Consider the following 25,565-nt stretch of genomic DNA (forward strand, 5'->3'; position numbering starts at 1 on the left):
CTTACTTATAAATTTTGTTTCGCTGAATGTCACTTAGTTGTTTCGTATATGATATCGAACACTTAATGCGCCTTTGAAATTCAACCTGCTTAATCGAATACTTTTCTTTGTAGGAATGATTTCACCAAACACAGATTTCCTTGTGAGTGCATCTCATCCGTAACCGTAAAAGAAAGCGACAAATTTATTTGACCAAATTACTTGTTATATCCTCAGGATGTTTGTGTCCAATTTTGACCGAAGCAATACAAAGACTCCATTTAAGAGTTATTTCCCCTTCAATATTAAACATAAGGGATGTATACATGTATATCATGAATGGTAAGTAATGGAGACCTTAGATATATTGATTTGAGGTCCTTGGTTCATTGGAATAAAATTTATGCCAAGGTCAAAGGTCAAGGTTATATTATAAATTTTGAGTTTTCCTTATTTTATGATCTCCTCTGTCACTTTTAAAGATATTTCTATAATAGTGCTATGTTGATTATTTGCTTAAACAATTTTTGCTTTAGATATTGAAGCATAAACATTATGCCATCTTATGACGGTTGGTTTAGAAAGATTGTTTTAAAATGGTTTTACAAAAATGTACTTTACATTAGTTTTCGATGTTGTGTATTGTGTTCTTTTATTTGTCTGTTTGTCTTTTTCTATTTTACCCCAGGCGTTGTCAGTTTATTTACGGTCTATGAGTTTGGCTTTCGCTCTGGTATCTTTCGTTTCTATTTGACATATATTTATTTTGATATGCAAAAGTGATTTCGTCCTTATATCACATTATAACAATCTGGGAATGCTATTTGGTTCGGACCAGATGTCTGAAAGCATTCATTCATACTAAAACTGAAGTCTTATAACAATACTTTACTAAAGGATACTTTTTCAATGTTTAGTAGTTATTATTTTTTCCCAATGTGTTGTATGTTTTAGTAGATTGTCTGACACAATGTGTAGCTCATAATACTGTAGCAAAACTGACACAGTGAGTTTTAATGTTGAAAAGCTTTTGTATTCAGTATAAATATAAGTCCTTATATAACCGATATGTTACTAGGTATAAGTTATGCACGAATTATTATATTTTGAAAAGAATCTTGTTTCTTTTAATTTGGAAGCTTGTTCATTAATATGGTCATTCCTATTTATGAAGTTAATACATTGAACTCTCAAATTATAGTTTTGGTAGTAAATAATTTATATTTTATTCTGTTGATAAGGACGACCAAAGCTTCATAATTGTCTCAGGAGTCTATCATATAATTCCAGCACATAGCGACAAATGACATTTCGCGTCTGCTTAGCAATCTGTTATCGTTTTAAGTGCTGTTTTGATTATAAAGTAGATAAATAACTATATTTGTATTCCATCGATAATATTGCCTTTTATTGAACGCAAAACTGCATGGAATATATTTGCCTACGTATTTCAATTTTTAAAGTTTACAAGATATAACGTGACAGTACTGTTTTGAAATATTCTGTACCAAAAAATGAAATGGAAAACTTCAATATCGTATATTAAGCGGTTAAAAGGACAACTGAAAGGATGAGTTAAAATTTATTCCAAATTAGCACATGATTTTCTGTTTAATTTCATTACTGCATCGATTTACTAGGCGCCCTGATGATAAAGTGGTGTTGGTTTTGTATCTTTGTCATTTGGACACTGATTGTTATTGTTTATCCACGTAAGTTACGATTTAATATTACCATTCTTTATTTTTATTTAAAAATTACCAGACATAACAGGAGAAGTGATATGCTTAATAATCCTTCATTTTTTTTTAAATATTGATCATTAATTTAAAAGAGGGGCGAAAGATATCTGAGGGACAGTCGAAAATAAACTGACAACGCCATGGCTAAAAATTAAAAAGACAAATAGGTAACTTGATTACAAATAAAGAAAGTGTCACGTGAACTAATTGTTTCGTATAAAAATAAATTCAATTACATTGGAAAAAAATATGTTTGAACATTTCACCATCAAAACCGTCCGATTACAAGGAGGTCCGGCTCTTCAACTTTTGATATTATGAAGTAAAAACCGTCAGAATAAAAAGTCTGTGCCATATAGTCTATTACATTTTGATGTGTGATATATATCATTTATGCATTTTCCTATGTGTTTAAGTTACTTGTATACATGATCCTTTTAAGCAAAGATTGGTCCCAATAAAAAATAACGTTTTTCACATACATCAAACTAGAATTATTCGTTGAACATATGTTACTGGAGTCAAGCATTTTGTTTGTATTTATACACACATTAAATGCTAAAAAAATTAGGAAAAGGAGTGAAAATATGTGAATTTAATTTTCCTTTGACTATCATTATAAAATTTATGAGAGTCTGGGTGGTATTGTACATTTAAGATATAAGTAGTCTTAGTATATTATTTTTTTCAGCATAAACTGTATGATTTTACCCGGTTAATAAAATTAAAATTTAAATAGTTTACACTTCAGGTGTCTTTATACCTTTCATCTGGTATGGGTGACAATTTATAAAATAAAACAGTCCTTAATAAAGACATAAAAGAGGGGAAAGTAATAAAGCGTGATATCTAAAGACTCATGCAATCAAAACAAATATTTCCGGTCTATAATACAATAGACGGCAAAAATAGCAAATAAAGGCAACAGCAGTATACCGCTGTTCGAAAGTCATAAATTGATTTAGAGAAAACAAATCCGGGTTACCAACTAAAACCGACGGAAACACATTAACACTAGGAGGAAAACAAAGAACCAACAGGAACCATTAAGTTCAACAAAAACAAATACCAACATACATAGAAACGAACAACTACCATATTCCTCACTTGAAACAGGACATTTTAAGACGAATATTTATTCATGAATTTCATACAATAATTTTCACAATACCAGTCCAAACAATTATCATTTAAATGAAGGCACCAAAAGCTTTTTTTATAATTATTTGGACTACAAACATAACATATTATCCAACCGAAATCACAACAGAAACATCAAAAATAAATACATGTGTGAAATACCGAGACACGTCGTAAAGCAATGCAAATTTACAATCAGTGAAACCGTCATATTCGGGAATAGGTACGTTGGTACTCAGCAGACAGACGACATATATATCAAACCACAACTAAAATGCGGTAAATATTTTCAGTCTCCTCATAACTCTGTTTGAGCAGTTTCTGCGTGAGAATCATATTCTTGTATATGATGTCCGTATAGTGCGAACATGCACAAGCCCAGCATATCAAATTAGATATGTACACACCATAAACCGAATCAAAGGGTATGTTACTGCTGAGAAATGGGAAAGTGATAATTGGGAAGTTTAAGTCATCCCGTTTGTCATAGATTTAAGTGTAATGTCGTCCATCTGTCAATATTGATGAAAAGATCAAGGTATGAAGCAGTCAGTAGTATTTAAAACATTGTTATAAGATAAAATGTCTTCTCATGCTAATTGGTTAACTTAACACTCTAAATTAGTTAAACCAGTGAAAAAAAGTGAAATATTTACAAGAAATGCAAATGCCTAAGTGGAAAATCAATTACTATTCTCCAGGAAGGTAGTGAAAAATCCTTCATGTCATGTATATTTCTATTTAACATGGAAATATCTGGATAAACTATAAATATTTCTCGATAAAATTAGAATAGGATATCATACTATATCGGTTTTAACGCTTTTGTATGGTTACATGATACCTGTGAATATTTTTTTTATAAAGTTTTCCCTCATAAATTCGTCCGAATTTAAATCATTTCTACTCTATCAACATGGCTAAATAAGAGGCAAATCAAAATGGTCTCTTGGATTGCTCGCAGTAACTTATTTTTTTTATGTGCGATACAACATTTAATAAACATCATAAAACATTACCAACATCTTTAAACAAACATACATTTGTCTATTCTAAACTAAATCACCATGATATAATGCAACAAAATATACTATGCAGAACGTGCTGTACTTAGAAGTTACTGTGAACACCTTGATACTCCTTTACAAGTATCTGACTTGTATATTACTATGGGACCCCAACTGCAATACCGCGTAAGAAATGATCGTGTAGTACTAACCGACGACCTATATCTAGATATTAATCAAACTAGTTCTTAAACTTGTTTCACAAACAAGTAGAATAGAAATATATTGTATCAATGATTATCTGAGGAAAAAAATTGTCAGCATTTTGAGATAATGGATTGTAAACAACGCAAATCTGACACACTTTCTAGATTTGTTGCAGAAAAAAAATTTGTTTAATTAAATTTGTTAAATATAAACTATAGAAATATATATGAATGTTTATAATACAGAAATCATTAAAGCTTTTTACTTTGAATATGTTCTAAATCAGAATAGAATATCTATTAATTTTCCTACTTAGTAAATCGTATATCATGTACTAAAATGTACTTAATATGATAATGAAGTGTACCTAAATGTTAACGAAACTGGGATAAGGTACCGGTATGTGATAAATTATATCTATAACACAAGAAAAGTATAAATAAAATTATATGTTTATAATTCAATAAAAGATTTTGATTAATAATAAATCAACAGTTTTACCCTCCCCCTTTTTTTAATTGGCAAATGCCTGTACAGTTCACAAGAAATTTAGAAAAGATGTATAGAGCAAATGTTATAAATGCATCTGGGATGGTGAACCAGATTAGGTTAAAAGAAACAACATGATAAAGTCATACGAAGAAAGGGGGTTACAAATGATTGACATACAAAGTTATTTTATGTCTCTGAAATCGTCTTGGGTAGGTAAACTCATTCGTAATGATATTTCAAACTGGTAGTTAAAATATCTCAGTGTGGTTGGTATTAATTGGTTGTTTTTCTAAGATGAATTTTTAAAAGAAGAAAGGCCTAGATATATCAAACACATCCCTGAATTAGATAGGGAAGTATTTAAATGTAAATAATTGATATAATGGCGGTGGACAGACGAAAAAACCTACCAACTTCACAGAAATCAGAAAAAGAGGTTATTTGGGGAAGCAAACTGATTATTTTTTTTAAAATAGAACCATTGTTTTAAAAATTGAATTAAGTGTAACTTGATATTTGTCATAAAATTATAGATGACACTGGTAATATATCTCAACATCTTATTTTGCAAAAAGACTGGCTTCAGATGTTAAAGTCTGAAAGTTCTATTATAAGTATTATAAATATTCATAGACAGAAACTGATCTGAAAAGGTAATTACATTGAGGCTTCAAGCTTTTCAACAAGCATTATATATTATTCAATTTGTTAAGATAAAACTGAACCATCAATAGGTGTTAGCAAATGGATGAGTATTTTACAAATAAATGGGAATCTTAGTATGAACCACCTATATATTTTTAATTTTCATTATTTAGAAGAGAATAAAGAATTAAAGATATAAAGACGGAAACTTTTATAATTCATATTACCACCAAAACACTTATTGAAGAAGAATAACCGTATATGTAATGTATGTAACGAAGAAGAAAACTATAACTTTTTTTTTAATTCATTGTCGATTTTTAGAGAAAATTTGGAAATGAATAATTGGTAAAATAAAATTTAAATTTCAAAGTATCGTTAAAGCAATTTGTCATCGGATATAAAAATTTAAGATAAAAATTATTTTGGTCTGGATTATTTCCTAATAATTTCAGGTTTTTCTATATACAAATCATATGCATATTGTAATCAGAATTTAAGGAATATTTGATGGGGGGTATAATATATCGTGATTTTACCACGGGTGGGCCCTTGATGCTAAATATTTTACCCTGAGCAATAACGAGGGGTAAAATATCGGCATAAAGGGACAACCCGTGGTAAAATCACGATATATTCAAGCCCTATGAATTATTTCAATTCTAATAGGATAAATACGGCAATTCTTTTGTCTCGAAGCGCTCTAAATGGAGGCAAATATTAGCCGTTCCCATAAATAAACGCACTATTAAATTGGCGTAAAAGTACAGAGCAAACTGAATAAGTGACATCCTTAATCTATTTACAATAACTTATTCAGATAGTTGTGGATGAATTTACATGATTATTTACTAAATGTCTTAAATGTTTTAAAACAAAATATATGGCTTATTACACATTTAAGCATCGTTTGTTTAAGATTCCTTGTAGTGAAGATTTTCGGTTTCACAAGCGTGTAATTTCCTTTAAAATGCTTATATTCTTACGTCATCGTTCTATGACGTCGGGAAGCTTATTCAGAAAAAAAAAAAAACCAACATATGACATGAGAGTGCGATCGGAACAGCTCTGGCAAAATATTCATATTTTACCATAGGTGTGTACTCAAAGCGTTTGAAGAACGTCATGTTAGAATGACAAGTATAATTGTTTATCAAATTTTTGTTCAAGAATACATTAAAGGATATAACGAAAACAGAACAATGAAATTTAATCCGTTACTGAAGACAGTAAAATGAAGTTTAGACGATTGAATTGATTATAACAAAATGCAATGAAATGTTGTACAATTGTATTTCAAGAAACTTGTACATAATATATGGTTTATTCTGGCTATTCCTAAATTTGAATTTTATTGGTAAAACAGGAAAATTTTATGTAGGTGTTTCCAGAATTTTTATTTCAATGGGATTATGTAGTCACTGATAAGGTCTTTGCATCGGAACTAAACACATTTATTCTGAAAACAGTTGTTGGCATGACACGGGTTATGTTCTTCTCATGTATGTTATGATGGTATGATACTAAACCCCTAACGGGAAGGATTGTGCCTGATGTTCATATGATGAAATCATAATCTTTCAGTCAGTTTAGTTGAAGTCTGGAGCTGGCATGTCAGTTAACTGCTAGTAGTCTGTTGTTATTTATGTATTATTGTCATTTTGTTTATTTTCTTTGGTTACATCTTCTGACATCAGACTCGGATTTCTCTTGAACTGAATTTTAATGTGCGTATTGTTATGCGTTTACTTTACTACATTGGTTAGAGGTATAGGGGGAGGGTTGAGATCTCACAAACATGTTTAACCCCGCCGCATTTTTGCGCCTGTCCCAAGTCAGGAGCCTCTGGCCTTTGTTGGTCTTGTATTATTTTAATTTTAGTTTCTTGTGTACAATTTGGAAATTAGTATGGCGTTCATTATCACTGGACTAGTATATATTTGTTTAGGGGCCAGCTGATGGACGCCTCCGGGTGCGGGAATTTCTCGCTACATTGAAGACCTGTTGGTGACCCTCTGCTGTTGTTTTTTATTTGGGCGGGTTGTTGTCTCTTTGACACATTCCCCATTTCCATTCTCAATTTTATTATGTTGTAACAACACTAAACTAATGAATCAAGGTAAATTCAGGTAATTCTTGTGGAAATTAAAAAAATGTTTATATTACAATATTTTTTTTAATAATTTCAGAACACGTTTTGTGTAAGTAATATGCAAAAGCACACTAAGAATTCATAAGCATACTGTTTTATACCAGCAGTTGCTTATTAACCTGGGTAATCAGTGAAATATAACAGGATACATCAAGAAAAACTTAGTTTCTTTAAGTAACAATGTAACAACCATATTTGGTGAATAAATATATAATGTCGTTAAAAAAGGTTTTAGTTTCAATAATGTGTTATGTTGACTGCTGCTTGTCTTTTCGTCTTTTTTTTTTGTTTTTCTCCATGGCTGCGTCGGTTTGTTTTTGACCTTTGGGTCTGATTGTTCGTTTGATATGTTTTTCCTCTCTTTGTAAACGTAATCTAACTTATCTACATGGGAGATATTCGTGGAGTTAATTTTATGTACATTTGAAAAATAACAAAGGAAGTAATGGATGTTAATCGAATCTGCACACCCTCTTGCTGCCGGAGGGACACATATGTCCACACCGGCTGTGCCAGAGGGACACGTATGTCAATGGTTGAATTTATGCAAGCTTCTCATCAATGCTGTATCTCTTTCAATTAAAAGACCAAAGATTAAACAGTGTTACGTTTTTCAACCATGTTTCAAAATGTAACTGTCATTATGTCGTGACGTCATATATCAAATGATGCATTATTTGGCATGTTACATCACAGACGTTGAGCCGTCGTATTTTCCGGCATATGAAATGCAACCTTGAAAAACAGTTGCAGCAAGAGGGTTCATACAAACTTGTAGCAGGCATGTATATTCGTAAAGATCCGAGTAGAGATTAAAAAAAAGTAGTCGAATTTGGTCAAGTAGAGATCTGGTTGAGTTGGTCTGGAATAAAACTAGATGGCATTTACGAGAAACGATCAGATTGTGGAGGTTAAAAATATGATATTTTCGCTAATATAGACAAACACGTCTGTTCAGCCATAACTTTTAATAACAACTCAAACCCACGGCGACGTCACTGTAGTCGCCGACGTCGCCAATGGCAATGTACAAACTAAAGAACGTCGTTATCCCGCGATAATCTCGTCACGAGTATTGGTCGAGCAAAGCTCGAGATGATCGAGTACTAGTCGTTCAAATATTTGTATTCCGACCAAACTCGATCCCTACACGATCCTTTCTCGATAAACTCTATCGCTACTCGCCAAATTCTCTTTCCTTTCTCGAGTGAACGGTTTCTCGATCCTTACTCGAATGTTTTTGAAATGTCAAAAACACTAGGGTAGAAAGTTCGATCTATGAAGAGCAAGGTAGACCATCCCGAACATTCTTGTCGAACGAGCCAGACCAGTCTCCAAATGACTTAATCTGTTTTGATCGGGATTGATCTAGTTTGTCTGATCGGCAGTGTGAACCTAGCATAACAGTAAACTCATTCCTCGAGTATCATTTTAGTATTCGATACTCGGTAGTACCAAACGAGTGAATAAGATGGTCCGAGCTTATGCTTAGTCACAATATAAAACTACACAATGAACCAAGAAGGGAGCGAGTGCATACATGTACTTAAAATGATAATATATAATACTATATCGGTCATGTACTATTAGAGGGTTTTAAATGATACGAACAACTTAGTCAAATAAGGGAATAAACAGCAGGTGCAATAAGTGATATGGTCGTTTCGTTTAATAATTTGTATTTTAGTACATAAGTTACTAGTTAATTGTTGTATATCTAGTACAACAATTGAATGTAAATTTACTCCTTAATGACATCAAATATCAAGCAAGAAAAAAGCTCCGAGAATAATTCAAATAGGAAAGTCTCCAATCAATTGGCATTATCAAAAGCTCAAACACATCAAACGAATAGATAAGAAATGTCATATTCCTGACTTGGTACAGGCATTTTCTGATGTAGAAAATATTGGATAAAACCTTGTTTTATAGCTAACTAAACATCTCCCTTGTATGACAGTGTCATCAAATTGAATTATGTGGACAACGATTTCGAAACAAACTTTACTGGATAAAGAATTAAACAACCAAACATCTTTTAAATTGTGCATACATCGGAGCATGTCTGACTACATAACTTCAAAGAAAAAAAAACGTTCTTGTTTTAAACAATTGAAAAGAGATGGATAGAGTTTTTCAAAGTTATATCAAGTTTATTAAGTTTTTTAATTTGTAGCTTATACCAGCCCAGTAGTCAGCTCTTCGGTTTTCACATGAATATCAATTATATGGTCATTTTTATAAATTTCCTGGTTTGCAAAAGTATGATTTTTTTTAAATACTAAGGGTTTTTTAATCCCAGGCATAAATTACCTTTATGCAGTATTGTTTGGCTGTATAACTATTTTATAACGCGCGTCAGGCGTATGAAATCCCAAGCCTGGTACCTTTGATAACTATTATTCCACTTATATCATTGATAATTAAACTTTGTGTATCATTGCCAATAATGACCATTTTCAAAACTATTTATAGAACGTTACAATATTTTTAAATATCAGACAATAAGTATTTTAATCGTCCTATTCATTGAAATAGAATAAAACATGACACATTAAGTTAAAATTAATAATTGTTCTCTGATCTTGGTCAATATTTACCTTTTCTAGCTATGACGTAAAACGTGCTCAATGCAAAAGTTTTATTGGGATAACGAATAACCTGTAACAGACTTGATATATAAAATTTAGGAGATTTTATATGTTCAATACATTTGTCCAATATTTTTAAGAAACATAAGTGGAGATTCATTATCTATTATTTACACATTTAGATATTGACATTCGTTTTCAAATGTATATTTTTGTTATTAAAATGATACGATAGTCGGGAAGATCATTCATATTTGGTTACTGACTACCAGTGAAAATGAAGCTTTCAAATTTCAAAATATATCTTATTTACATTGACAATGCGAGTCGGATGAGAACAAAACTTTACGACGAAAGGGATGATTTCAGTTTTCTAATTATAAGCTTTTCAAATATATGAATTAAACTTTCGGCAGCGTCTGCAAACACAGTATAGATCTCCCAGTTGCTATGATATTTATGAGATGACACTTTTTGTCACGTTTTCTTTGATGCAGGCCAAGTGTTGCTTCTTCCACAGAAAGTATTAAACCTGAGCACAAATTATAAAGTTGAAATCATCCATTGGAAATTTTTAAGGACGCCATAACGAGTAGGTTGAACATTATGTTGACCATTATGGTTATTTGATAAAATTGAGAATGGAAATGGGGAATGTGTCAAAGAGACTTGTTTGTCTTTTTGTCGTATTTTGTCTTCAATTTTGAATTCCCCTTGATATCGTTCGTATCTTTTCCACTTTTAAACTTATATAGGTATTGGTTTTGTTTAAAACCCATTAGGTGTCAAATTGATGACCACTTAACTGATTCAAACTCTATCCTTAATAAGATATGATGATATATAAATATACATAGAATGACACAAGTTCATGAAAAAACCAATCAGCAATGCATGGACTGACAATACACTTTCTTATCCATGCTTGTCTAAAGACTATAAGACATGTAATTAATCATCGTGATGACATGAGAAATTTACAATGTATGTTCTAGTAAAGCTTATTTAAAGCAACAGTAATTAATTTACCCGATATTGAAATCCCAAAAATCGATACAAAAGATACATGGTTTTAAGATTATTGTATGAAAATAATTGAAAGATATTGAAATGCGATAACGTATGAAGATATTAATAAAACATTTAAAGTAGATAAAAGATAAATAAGAATAAAAATATTTTATTCCAAGGACATTTAGATTACGTTAGTTAAGGTCATTAAAAGGTAAAAAATATTGTTGAAGAAATCTACTAACAATTGTGTATTGAGATTGGGTGGTGAAAGTATATATCTGGTTATTTGCGCAGTGTTTGAGGGAAACAATAAATGCATGTACTTTTAATAAAAATTCAAAAGGGTTTATGAATTGTTTATCTGTTAAGCATAATTTAATAGAAGTGATTACCATATTTGCTATTTTTCAATCTGAACTATTAAATAAGGGGTCACTCGAATGTTAAAAGTGGCATTGTGTTCAGTGTAACAAAAATCATTAAAAGATAGAGACTTTTTTTTTGGATTTTTTTAGAAATTCAAATGTGGTCATTTGAACGCCGATCTCTTCGGCTAACACGACTGTGACTTTTTATGCACTGGTTTAGGATGTTTTGTGTATTCGTTTTTATTCTGTAGTTGGTCACCACTTCGGTGTTATCATATATATCTATTATATAGTAATTTTTATAAATTTATTGTTTGCAAAAGTATGAATTATTCTAAATAATCAGGATGTTCTTATCCAAGGTCTTCAACTTTGTGCTTGTTTAAGCTTTCGAATTTTTTTTATCTGACTCTGAGTGTCACTGGTTCATCTTGTGTGGACGAAACGCACATCTGGCGTATTAAATTATAAACCTGGTACCTTTTGATAGTTATAAATCGTGTTCTATATGTTCTCCCTTTTATTTGTATTGTAATCCTATCATGTAATGTTGTCATTTTAATGTTATAAAAGCTGGAGATGGGGCTAACCACAAAACCAGGTTCAACTCACTATGTTTTTCTTAAAATGTCCTGTACCAAGTCAGCAAAATGGCCATTGTATTATTATAGTTTGTTACTGTGTGTGTTACAGTTTAGTGTTGAGTTTCTGTTGTGTCGTAGTTCTCCTCATATATTTTATGTGTTTCCCTCAGTTTTAGTTTGTAGCCCGGATTTTTTTTTCTCTCAATCGATTTATGAACATGTTTTTATATAATGATTGATTAAACATTGAATTAAACGTACATTGTAATTATGGGTATATCTTTAACTTCAAAACTCTGTTTATGTCAATATACATAACACAACATAACAGTGATAAAAAGATATCCAATAAATTACATAGCGTCCAATTCCCAAATACCTATCCATTCCTAAAATTGGTTCTTTTATGGCACAGTACTTTCACAGGAATTTTTTTCCTGGGTTTCATTTCTTGTTGTATACGAGTATCATATTAGCAAGTATACCATTGAATTTACTATGGTTAACGTGAAAGCTTTAATTGTTTTTATCAAAACTGAAAGAGGCAGGAGATATCAATAGGATATTCAAAACTAATAGGTCGGAACAAAACTGACAAAGAACAAGAACTCCACCAAACACCGAGGTTGAGCTCGGGTGCTCTGGAAGGAAAAGCAAATCCTGCTCCATATATAGCTACTGTCGGTGATACCTTAAGCGAGGAAAGAAAGACAAGAGAGATTGTGTTAACGATAATTGAAACACATCCGTAAACAATTGTGGCACCGATATTCCACAGCGAAAAAAATAATATAATTTAAACGACAGAGCCTTCTCATGAAAAACAAATTTCAAGTAACTCGCCATGTTCAAATAACTTGTGATTGCATCAATAAAAATGCCAAAGATATTTCTCCAGCTTGAAATTCTTGGTTCAATAGCTTCCTTTGGATAATCCCTTGATTTTGTTGGGGTTTGTGTTGCTTAGTTTTGAAAGAGGTAAGCCTTACGATATATCTCTTAATTGATACGATACTCCCGGGGTTCATTTCCTTTATTGATTTCCTTCATAAAAGATTGTTACTCACAAGGAAGCTATTAAACCAAGAGTTCCAAATGATTATATTGAAATCATTTCTTTGTAAATTTTACGGACGCAATCTAGAGTTGCTTGACCTTTATAGAATATCCGTTTAACAGTTTATGTTCATTATGTCCCAGGCATGGAGTAATGAAAATTTGTAATTGTAATGCATGGTAGTGAAATACATTTTTCCAAGTAATTGCATGTAATGTGTCGTGTAGCAATTTTTGCATTACATGTAATTGTAATGTGTCGTGTAGCAATTTTTGCATTACATGTAATTGTAATGTGATGCATTGCTTTAGCAAGAAGTAGTGTAACGTCATCATTACATGGTATTACTTTTTTCAAATACTATATATCTTTAACAGAATGTTAGAGATTTAACAAAAACAGAAATTAAGATTTCTTGATTAACTAATAAAATAATCATTTGCATATTAATTTTCTATTTTAAATTTATTTTTCACACTTCACTTAAATCACTTGATGGAATAACACAACACTATATATCAGATTTAGTTCTTCGTGTTATTTCATTTTATTTTATACATTTTCCTTAAAACAAGAGTGATATTTGGAAAAATTACTGTAAAAGTGTTCCATTGTTGTCAAAAGATCAATAAAAACCTTGTCATGATGAAATAACAGATAAATGAACATTGTCATAAAACCTTAATTAGTTTGTTTTACAATTAATCTTTTCACCATTATGACACTCGGTCATAGATTCTGACATAAGCTCTATGTTTATAATATAATTAGGAAAGAAATTCTTCTAGGTAAATAATTTGGGTTTACTGCGGGTTTGGCCGCTTTTAATTCTACCAATTATCTATTTGTAAAGATAACAAAAAAGACAAAAGGTTTAATGAGCATATAATTGTATAGTCTGTTCCTACTTTAATAGAGTTTATCGGTGTTTTCTTACTACATTCAGATATTTTTTTATTTTGTAATTCCATTTGAATTTGTAAAATGAATAAAAAATTAATCAAATATTTTTTCTATCAATAATTTGATATCAATTCAATCTATTCATTTCATACATGTACGACTAAGGACAAAACATTTATTTATAGTGTGTGTAAACAATTCATTAGTGTTTGAATGCTTTTCATATTATAAATACTCCAATACAAATCCTATTTTATCATGTATTGTCGAAATGCGCATCTGGTGGAAGAAAATTTGTACCGTTAATTTTATTATTGCTATGTTTAAATGTACCAACAATTAAAACGTTTCATTGATAAATTGTAAAATAAATCGACATTTTTGTACACATCTTTGACTATTATTTTTTTATATTTGTCAAATTCAGTTCATTTTCCTACTTGTATTATATCAAATAAAAATATCTTTTCACAAAAATCAAATTGATAACCACCGAACTAAGTCAAACTGTTTCATTTATAAGATATAACAATGAATAACTATACATAGAATTACGCAAATTAAATAAACAAACAAAAACAATCATCAATGCATGAACTCATAATTAACTTTTTTCCCATGATTGTCTAAAGACTATAAGCCATGTAATTAATCATTGTGATCAAATGAGAAGATTGTAAATAGAAATAAAAAAAATCAATTTAAAACACAAATTAAATGGTATACATACAAAAACCTTGGTTTTTTAATGCATATCATTGATTTAAAGCATAAAGGAATTGATCTTACCAGTTCACACAGATAACGACAGGATTTTTTCTTACTGCCTTCCTTTTCCTTTTTTCACATTATTTTCTCTCAAATTACACATGACCTAACTCCAATTGAGGGTCATACCAAAGATTGCATGCACAATCAAGCAATGTGTAATTGTTGTCTTTGGAAAGAATAATCTATCAATGATGTCTTTAAATTATGTTTTAAAAATTGAACTAAACTGCCCGGTAATATCGAAGTATTAGCTCAATGTCCCACTCTTATTAATGTAAGGAAAAAACATTGTTATTTTTCTTCTTCAAATAACATAAGTTGGCATATCTAATGATGCTTTAATGTGACTTATCAAGTGTGCACTTGTCACGTGCTACACGAAAAGTATAATATATGGAGCCTGATAGTATATATGTTAGTGCGAGAACATCATATCGCCGTGAATTTTTAGTTGGTTCGTGTTGCTCAGACTTTAAAGCTCGATTATGTGTGTCGCCGACTGTCTCATGTCCATTAGTTGTTTTCTTCTTTTTTTTTAAATGGTTTTGTTGAATTTAGATAAGAAAACTAACAACGAAAGAGTAGCAATATATCGATTTCGAAAATGAATTTCTTGTTGTTATATAATAATTGAATATTCGCTGATTCATGGGTTCTACTTAACATATGCTTTAAAAATATTTAATTCATATTAAGCATCAATTGCAAACAATTTGATAAAAAATAAGGTTATAAATGGAAGTGTGTTCTAAAAGGTAAATCTTCTTAATTTAGAAATACAAATATAAAACATTAGTTAATGTACTAGTTAAGCTTATTTAAAGTAATTTATTTATCCGAAATTTAAGTCTCCAAGATCGATACAACAGATACGTGAATTTAAGATTATTGAATGGACATAATTGAATAAGATTGAAATGCAGAAACAAATGACTAAGATAAACATTGAAGTAGATAACAATTGAACAAGAATAAAAGTAATTGATTCCAAGGACGTAAAGATTACGTTAGTTAAGGTCATCAAAGGTTAAAACATATACTAGTAGTTAATGAATTCAATAATCGGAGCGTATTCTGATTTGGTGGTACAATTTATTAGTATATACATCTGCTTAATTAAAAACTTTTAATAAATAAAAATTTGTAAGGGTTCCGCGGAACCCAGTGTCTCGCCTATTTTTGCTGTAAATTGCAGACTCAACAACAATGAGGGAAAAAATCAATAAAAATATTCCTCTTGTTACATGTACTATTTTATGATTGCAAGAAAATCTAAGTCCATTTAAAAGTAAATTACAGAAAAAACTAAGTAATCTTTTTACAAACTTTACTTCTGGATACAATATTATGATCATAAATAAGCTTCTGTCCAAGTTTGGTACAAACCCAGGATAGTTTAAGAAAGTTATTAAAATTTTTAAAACTTTAACCACAGAGTGAATGTAATGGTTCCCTGGAGAAAAACTAAGTCCATTTAAAAGTAAAATATGGAAAAAATGGATTTATTTATTTACAAAATTTACTTCTGGATACTATCTTATGATCATAAACAAGCTTCTGTCCAAATTTGGTACAAACCCAGGATAGTTTAAGAAAGTTCTAAAAACTTTAACCACAGATGAATGTAATGTTTCTCCGCAGAAAAAACTAAGTCCATTTATAAGTAAAATATGGAAAAAATGGAATTTTATTTTTTCAAAATTTACTTCTGGATATTATCTTATGATCATAAACAAGCTTCTGTGCAAGTTTAGTACAAACCCAGGATAGTTTGAGAAAGTTATTAAAATTCTAAAAACTTTAACTACAGAGTGAATGTTTTGTTTCCTCGCAGAAAAAACTAAGTCCATTTATAGTAAAATACGGAAAAAATGGAATTTTATTTTTACAAAATTTACTTTTGGATACTACCTTATGATCATAAACAAGCTTCTGTCAAAGTTTGGTAGAAATCCAGTATAGTTTAAGAAAGTTATTAAAATTTCAAAAACTTTAACCACAGAGTGAATATTTGTTGACGCCGCCGACGACGCCGACGACGACGGAATGTAGGATCGCTTAGTCTCGCTTTTTCGACTAAAGTCGAAGGCTCGACAAAAATAAGTTGTACAGGAAAGAATTCAAGTTAATTCTATGATTATATCAATCTTTTTCGATGTCTTAAATGAAAATGAATATTCGAGTTTGTAAATAATTTGTTTCCACATATCTCTTGTAGGCCTAAACTATTATGTATACTAGTCAACAACAACAACAACAACAACAAAAAAAGATACACAAGTTTGAATTCCAATTTATCATCAATATAACAAATAAAGAAAAACTGTTAAATGATCAAATGAAACACATTCACTTACAAATCAAATGCATAGGATTAAAATAATCAAACCAAATTGGAAAGTTAGAATGTACCGAGTTATTGAACATAGGGGTCAAGTTTATTTTGCTGAAAATGATGATAAAAGTCTGCACTTTATTTCAAATATGAGAACTAAGTACTCAAATATCTGCAGAGGCATTTAAAATATTAAGCAGACCAGGTTTAAGTTTTGAATATAAAGTTCTAAAATCGATTTTTGAATATTGTGGTAAAAATACGATTTTTGAAATAACAAAAATTTGGAAAAAAATCGTGTTTTTGCTGTAATAAATGGTTTTGATAAGAAAATAACATTATGTAAAGATTAGACAATTAAGGCAATTATTTACCTTGGTACAGTATATCCAATTTCAATATATATGGAAAATACAATGCCTTGTATCGTTTCTTTTGTTGACTAGTAAAAAATGAATTTATTTATGTATTTATTTATGATAACTATGATAGTTCATGCAATTAATCGAGTATGCAGCTGTATTTGTCTTTAAATGATAATTAATATTTAATAATTTATCTTTCTATGTTGTGATGTTACATTCAGGTTAGAATGAAGGTTGGCGCCTGTTAAAATGTTAAAAGCCGCTGAATTTGTTTGCACCTGTCCTAAGTCAAGAAACTGTCGTTCAGTGGTTGTAATTTTGGTGATGTGGTTCATAAATGTTTCTCATTTCTTGGATTAGACTCTTGGTTTTCCTATTTAAATAGCCTGACAATATTTCTAACTAAATTTGATCATCGGTACAAGGAATATAAATCAACATGCAGAAATATTATACGTTCAGATATGTCACATCATATCTGCTGTGGTAATATTCTATACAAAGCACAAACTTTCGACATTCAACTCAAAACCTAACCAAGCCTCTAAACAGACTTATTCAGAAGATAACGATACTGTTGTCATGACATTTAATATATGGCATATATTGGTATTAATATTGGTTCACTCATCTGGTCTTTGCATTGGAAAAAAATACATATATTCAAAAACCTGTTGTTAGCATGATACGTTTTATGTTCTTCTCGTCCTTGTTAATTGATGAATCATTATGCATTATTTCTTCTGTTACCTATCATGACATCGGACTTCTATTGAACTGAGATTAAATGTAGGTATTGTTGTGATTTTTTTTTAATTCTATAATGGCTAGAGGTATAGGGGAAGGTTGAGATCTCACAAAACATGTTTAACCCCGCCGCATTTTGGCGCCTGTTCCTAGTCGGAAGCCTTTGACCTTTATTGGAAGCGTTTCTTTTAATTTTAGTTCATTAATATTTTTGGAGTTTGATGTTTTCATTTAATTAGTACATATCTTATTGATGGGTCAGCTGAAGCACGCACCAGGGTGCGGTATTTCTATCGCTGAGTTGAAGACCTGTGCTGTGTTCTCCTATTTGGTCGTGTTGTTATCTCTTTTCTTTGACACATTCCTCATTTCCATTCTCAATTTTATTTAAGTCTTTTTTCTGTTGCTTACATCAAAAATAAAATTGAAATCTTTGTTTGTACTTTGTCATCATAACACAGTATGTGGCACTGGTTAATATTCCATGATAGGAATTAAATTCTATAGAAATCATACAAAAAAATCGTCAAAAAACTTGCATATAAAGCCTCAAAATCTGAAACCCAGTAAACTAGGGAAAGGTGTTTGAGAAAAAAGAGCGCTGAAAACGAATGTGCTGCTTACTGGAAATAGATTATGTTTTGGTACCTTCCGTGCGATACATTTTTGGGTACTTTCAATTCTAAAAAAACTAGAAGCTCTAAAGAGCCTGTGTCGCTCACCTTGGTCTATGTGAATATTAAAGAAAGGACGCAGATGGATTCATGACAAAATTGTGTTTTGGTGATGGTGATGTGTTTGTACATCTTACTTTACTGAACATTCTTGCTTCTTGTTTCTATCTATATTGAACTTGGCCCAGTAGTTTCAGTGGAAAATGTTAGTAAAAATTTACAAATTTTATGAAAATTGTTAAAAATTGACTATAAAGGGCAATAACTCCTAAGGGGGTCAACTGATCATTTCGGTCATGTTGACTTATTTGTAAATCTTACTATGCTGAACATTATTGCTGTTTACAGTTTATCTATATCTATAATAATATTCAAGGTAATAACCAAAAACAGCAAAATTTTCCTAAAGTTACCAATTCAGCGGCAGCGACCCAACAACGGAATGTCCTATTCATCTGAAAATATCAAGGCAGATAGATGTTGACCTGATAAACAATTTTACTCCATGTCAGATTTGCTCTAAATGCTTTGGTTTTTGAGTTAGAAGCCAAAAACTGTATTTTACCCGTATGTTCTATTTTTAGCCATGGTGGCCATCTTGGTTGGTTGACCGGGTCAAGCCACACATTTTTAAAACTAGATACCCCAAAGATGATTGTGGCTAAGTTTGGATTAATTTGGCCCAGTCGTTTCAGAGGAGAAGATTTTTGTAAAAGATAACTAAGATTTACGAAAAATGGTTAAACATTGACTATAAAGGGCAATAACTCCTAAAGGGGTCAACTGACCATTTCAGTCATGTTGACTTATTTGTAAATCTTACTATGCTGAACATTATTGCAGTTTACAGTTTATCTCTATCTATAATAATATTCAAGGTAATAACCAAAAACAGCAAAATTTTCTTGAAAATTACCAATTCAGGGGCAGCAACCCAACAACGGGTTTTCCAATTCATCTGAAAATTTCAGGGCAGATAGATGTTGACCTGATAAACAATTTTACTCCATGTCAGATTTGCTCTAAATGCTTTGGTTTTTGAGTTATAAGCCAAAAAACTGCATTTAACTCCTATGTTCTATTTTTAGCCATGGCGGCCATCTTGGTTGGTTGGCCGGGTCAAACCACCCTTTCTTTAAATAGATACCCCAAAGATGATTGTGGCGAAGTTTGGATTAATTTGGTCCAGTAGTTTCAGAGGAGAAGATTTTTGTAAAAGATTACTAAGATTTACAAAAAATGGTTAAACATTGACTATAAAGGGCAATAACTCCTAAAGGAGTCAACTGACCATTTCGGTTATGTGACTTATTTGTAAATGTTACTTTGCTGAACATTATTGCAGTTTACAGTTTATCTCTATCTTTAATAATATTCAAGATAATAACCAAAAACAGCAAAATTTTCTTAAAATTACCAATTCAGGGGCAGCAACCCAACAACGGGTTGTCCGATTCATCTGAAAATTTCAGTGCAGATAAATCTTGACCTGATAAACAATTGTACCCCGTGTCAGATTTGCTCTAAATGCTTTGGTTTTTGAGTTATAAACCAAAAACTGCATTTTACCCCAATGTTCTATTTTAGCCATGGCGGCCATTTTAGTTGGTTGGCCGGGTCAAGCCACACAGTTTTTAAACTAGTTACCCCAATAATGATTGTGGCCAAGTTTGGTTTAATTTGACCCAGTAGTTTCAGAGGAGAAGATTCTTGTAAAAGTTAACAGACGACGGCGGACGACGACGACGACGGACGCAAAGTGATAAGAAAAACTCACTTGGCCCTTCGGGGCTGGGGGAGCTAAAAATGATACCTGAAATAACCTTGATCGTTCATCGCCGCTTCAAAACCGGCACCCCGTGTCAAACATATCCGATACCTGGCATGTGGCGTTCCACGCGGTGAATAAGCTTAACTCAATTGAAAAGTTTTGAAAGATGTTAAAATGTTCCATCTCACAATCAAAGAAAAGGAGTATGGTCAATATGTTTATGAATAAGTTGTGAGACGACAACAATTACTAAATTGAAGCAAATGATGTGTATAATACAATGCTATATAATATTTCAGTAGATCAAAAATATATCAAGCCAGTTGGTATTTGTATTTGGACTACATTTTTAAGATTAGAATACACATCACTAATGTAATTGACAAACAAATGGAAGTTTTTAACGACCTTGACTCGTTATACAACCCTTGCACGGTCGGTGTTATTTGAATATAAATTTTATACTGCCCATTATATAAGAATATGAAATTATAGTATTACTGACAAATTATCAAATTAAAGAACAAAATGACACTAGTAACTCTAGATTTTGAAAGTGTATTTATTCAAGATTGTGTACTTTTTTCATCGGACAGGTAACAAACAATTGATATTGATAACGTTTAGTTCTATATGATATTTGAAATCATATTATGTCCTTTTTCGAAATCAAACTAGTGTGATTAAAAAAAACACCATCAACGATAAAAACATATTTAGATTTTATTCGATGCGAACAATTCTAGGCGAGATAATAATGAAAATAGATTCATTTAAACATTACAACAAAGACAACAATTTCAAAATCAAATAAAAGAAATCTGAAAGATACCAAAGAGATATTCAAACACATAAGTCCAAATAAACTCATAAAGCCATGGCAAAAACGGAATACGGCGGAAAGGAAAACTGCAGTACACAAAACACAACAAAGAAAGCTAAAAGACTAAATGTGTTTAAATGTTTATTTAAAAGAAACATTTGCTGTAAAGATGTTTATGAAAATTTCATGATGTTTTAGATAAATTTCAAAATTAGGTGCGTAGTGCATCACAATTATTATTTTCGTGGTGTTGTTATTTACCGCATCTTCGGATACTAATGACTACTGCGTTAAGTTACTATACTCTGAAATCATGTTAGAATGGGTTTTATTCACAGTTCAGTACCTAAAATGTGAAGGCAAAAGTAGTCCATTACTTGAATGTAATGCTGGTCAAGTTATCATGGTCAGCGACGCCTCATACGGCAGAACAGATTCCTTGGTATGTCCACACCCTACTGTTGTTTCTTCCAGAACATATGATGGTACTGTGTCAACAACTACTGGGACGAAGAAGAATTGTGATTTAAAGCAATCATGCTTACCATCAAGAAATGGAGCAGTTGATCCTTTACCAAATGTATACAAATATATGAATGTGACTCATGAATGTCTAATCTCAGGTACGAATGTTTTGTTTTGTTTCGAATTTATGATTTCATTATTCATAATAATTGTATATTGTTTATATTTCTTACATTCTTAACAAATCTCTTCTGATTCAATTAGCAGTATATATCTGATGTCATTTCAAAATCCCTTAAAGTACAAGCGGTCTCTAAAAACAGAAAATAATATGCGATATTGTCTTATCATCACTATACTACATCGTGGTTTTTGCGTGTTAATAATTCTCTTTGTATTTAACAGGAGGATGGGGAGTTTGGGAACCATTTGGTGAATGCTCGGCTACATGTGGGAAGGGAATCAAGTCATTTCAGAGGAAATGTAATAACCCTGTTCCGGAAACTAATGAAACGTACTGTATTGGTGATCACATAAAGAACTTGGAATGTGACGCAATTCCATGTCAAGGTTAGAAAGATTAAACTAACAATAGAAAAGAAAGAAAACACACGTTTCTTGCTTAAGATTTATTTGCTTTTAAATTGTTTTCATGAGTAGGTTTGTAAATTTTCAAACTTTTTTTTAAATTAGCCAGTCAGATTTGTCACAACTTTTAATCAATGGATATTTCAAAATCACAAGGTTTCTTTGTGCAAAGATTAAAATATTGATGTCGCGGATAATTAAAGAGTAATCATGCATCGACTAACGAATTATATGCTACTGTAATTCAAGTTGTTGCTGGGTTTGGTTTTTTTTTGGTTTTCTTTTCGATCCGTGGATATTATAATTTTGAAACATTGAAGCATGCCATCTAACAAAAATATTCTCTGCACAGAATGTTTTATTTGAAATCAATACAATAAAAGTTCTTTTGTTTGTTTTAAGATATGTTCTCTAAAAAAATCTTTGAAAAGGGGCATTTTCACTTAAGATGACATTTGTTAGTAAATATAATTTGATACTTCGATACTGTCAGGAAAATACGTATATTGTTTTATTGATATTTGCAGTAATAAAATTTCTAAATAGTTTTTAATTAAAGAATATATGTTTCACTCCGTCGTAGCTCTGGTTTCTTGTCCGAGGTGGGTATAATTTTTGCGTTTTTTTTTTTATGTAAAAAAAATGAACGAAAAACAAATATGTAACACATAAACAAACGACAACCACTGAATTACAGGCTCCTGACTTGGGACAGGCACATACATAAATAATGTGGCGGGGTTAAACATGTTAGCGGGATCCCCCCTCCCCCTAACCTGGGACAGTGGTATAACAGTACAACATAAGAACGAACTATAAAAATCAGTTGAAAAAGGCTTAACTCATCAGATGGACAAAAATACAAGTGGACGTGGCCGGGTACTTATACATCCCGACACAAAAAGACACAATGAACAGATCTGAGAGTACTAGCAGTTATCTGACAGCTAGTTCAAAGCCACTAACAACTAATAAAAAAATCATGCATCTAAGACTAAACCATCAATCCGTACACATCCAACATCCAATGGATTTAGTGTAAAGACGTCATAACCAGCCAGAGAAAAACATGACCTTGTGCAATGCCAAGTTACAGGTATCGACAGATTGTAGATCCATGAATATGGATATGTATATAGCATATTAGTTATATTTAGTTAGCTTTTAATTTACTGATAACAAAATCAATATTTATACCAATAAAAACAATATTCAATGATCTTATTACAGTGTTGAATAGGTAACGCGACAAGTTTACATGGATCATTTCTAAATTTCCGGGCACGGTTAACAAAATTTCCGTAAAAATGAGGATGTGCTATCCCGTTTGATATAAGTTTTCTACAGGTACAATCAAACTTCAAAACCAAATCTTTATATCTATGGAAAAATTTAGTAAAGGTTTTAAGTAATTTATGGTAACGATATCCCTGGTTTAATAATTTACCAGTAATACATAGATGATTGTGTTGTTAAAATCAAAAACGTCACAACAGACACGGACATAGCGAACGAGCTGTGAAATATAAACACCGTAAGATGGTGCCAAAGGAACATCACCATCTAAAAATGAAAAATTAACAATAGGGAACGAAAAATCGTCTCTTTTGTCGTAAATTTTAGTGTGCAGTTTCCCGTTTAAAACCAAAATATCTAAATCCAGGAAAGGACAGTTATTACCGAATAAATTTGATTTATTTAAAGTAAGTTCCTTGGGGTAAATTTCACCAGTATATTGAGAAAATTCTTGATCACTATGATCACTGTCAGTCAGGTATAAACTCTTGCAGTAGTATTGTACATGGCAGTGTGCGGGAAATAAAGGTTTTGAATCGGGAACAATAATCTGAATGTGTAGGATCAAAAAAAAATTGGCATAGTCTCCATTGTATTACAATTATGAATAAACCGTTTACAAGACATCTAAATTTTGGGTCATCAATTTTCTTCAAATTGATTATAGATCGTTAGTGGTAAGTCTTTTGCGTCTGACATTCACATTTAAAACCGGGTATTACGCGTGGAATCGATGAAGGCTGTCCCTAAAAAAAAAATGGACAGGCGTGAAAAACAATTATTTTGTTCTTATTATACCTGGACTTAGTTTAAACAGTATTCAATAATGACAAATTACAACAATAAAGTATTAAAGTATTACAATGTTACACAAATATATATAGTGTCTTAAAATGCAGCTTTGTTATATAATTTGAGAAATTGACTTGCATTTCACTATGTATTTTAATCGTAGGAATAAAAATGATATGCGTGAAATAATTTATAAACATCTTTAATTTCGTCTTTTTTTCTTCTTTATTTTTTATTTGATTCCGGAGTTAGCTCCAACGTCATCAAAGTATTTTGGTCTTTCCTATTCTCCGAATGAAACACCAGCCAAAAGACTGTAATAATATCACTGAATATTGTTTTTATTGGTATACATTTTGATTTTGTTATCAGTAAATTAAAAGCAAACTAAATATTACTAGTATGTTATATACATATATACACATTCATGTTATCTACAATCTGTCGATACCTGTAACTGGCATTGCACAACGTCATGTTTTTCTCTGACTGTTTATGATGTCTTTACACTAAATCTATTGGATGTTGGATGTGTACGGATTGATATTTTAGTCTTAGATGAATAATTTTTTTTATTAGTTGTTAGTGGCTTTGAACTAGCTGTCAGATAACTGCTAGTACTCTCAGATCTGTTCATTGTGTCTTTTTGTGTCGGGATGTATAAGTACCCGGCCACGTCCACTTGTATTTTTGTCCATCTGATGAGTTAAGCCTTTTTCAACTGATTTTTATAGTTCGTTCTTATGTTGTACTGTTATACCACTGTCCCAGGTTAGGGGGGGTTGGGATCCCGCTAACATGTTTAACCCCGCCACATTATTTATGTATGTGCCTGTCCCAAGTCAGGAGCCTGTAATTCAGTGGTTGTCGTTTGTTTATGTGTTACAAATTTGTTTTTCGTTCATTTTTTTTATATAAATAAGGCCGTTAGTTTTCTCGTTTGAATTATTTGACATTGTCTTATCGGGCCCCTTTTATAGCTGACTATGCGGTATTGGCTTTGCTCATTGTTGAAGGCCGTACGGTGACCTATAGTTGTTAATGTCTGTGTCATTTT

The 25,565-nt window shown here is 31.2% G+C and overlaps 1 protein-coding gene across 1 annotated transcript in view; it reads left to right on the forward strand.

The window, feature by feature from the left end:
• The first annotated feature begins 1,506 nt into the window (after positions 1 to 1,506).
• Positions 1,507 to 25,565, forward strand: part of LOC143071548 (uncharacterized) — a 29,096-nt gene continuing 5,037 nt past the window's right edge. Inside the window, exons 1-3 of the mRNA XM_076245915.1 lie at positions 1,507 to 1,691; positions 21,706 to 21,990; positions 22,238 to 22,402. Of these exons, the coding sequence (XP_076102030.1) occupies positions 1,628 to 1,691; positions 21,706 to 21,990; positions 22,238 to 22,402 (514 nt within the window). The 5' untranslated portion in view covers positions 1,507 to 1,627. The remainder of the gene's footprint in view (positions 1,692 to 21,705; positions 21,991 to 22,237; positions 22,403 to 25,565) is intronic.

This window comes from Mytilus galloprovincialis, chromosome 4, assembly GCF_965363235.1.
Source record: "Mytilus galloprovincialis chromosome 4, xbMytGall1.hap1.1, whole genome shotgun sequence".
NCBI classification, from domain to species: domain Eukaryota; kingdom Metazoa; phylum Mollusca; class Bivalvia; order Mytilida; family Mytilidae; genus Mytilus; species Mytilus galloprovincialis.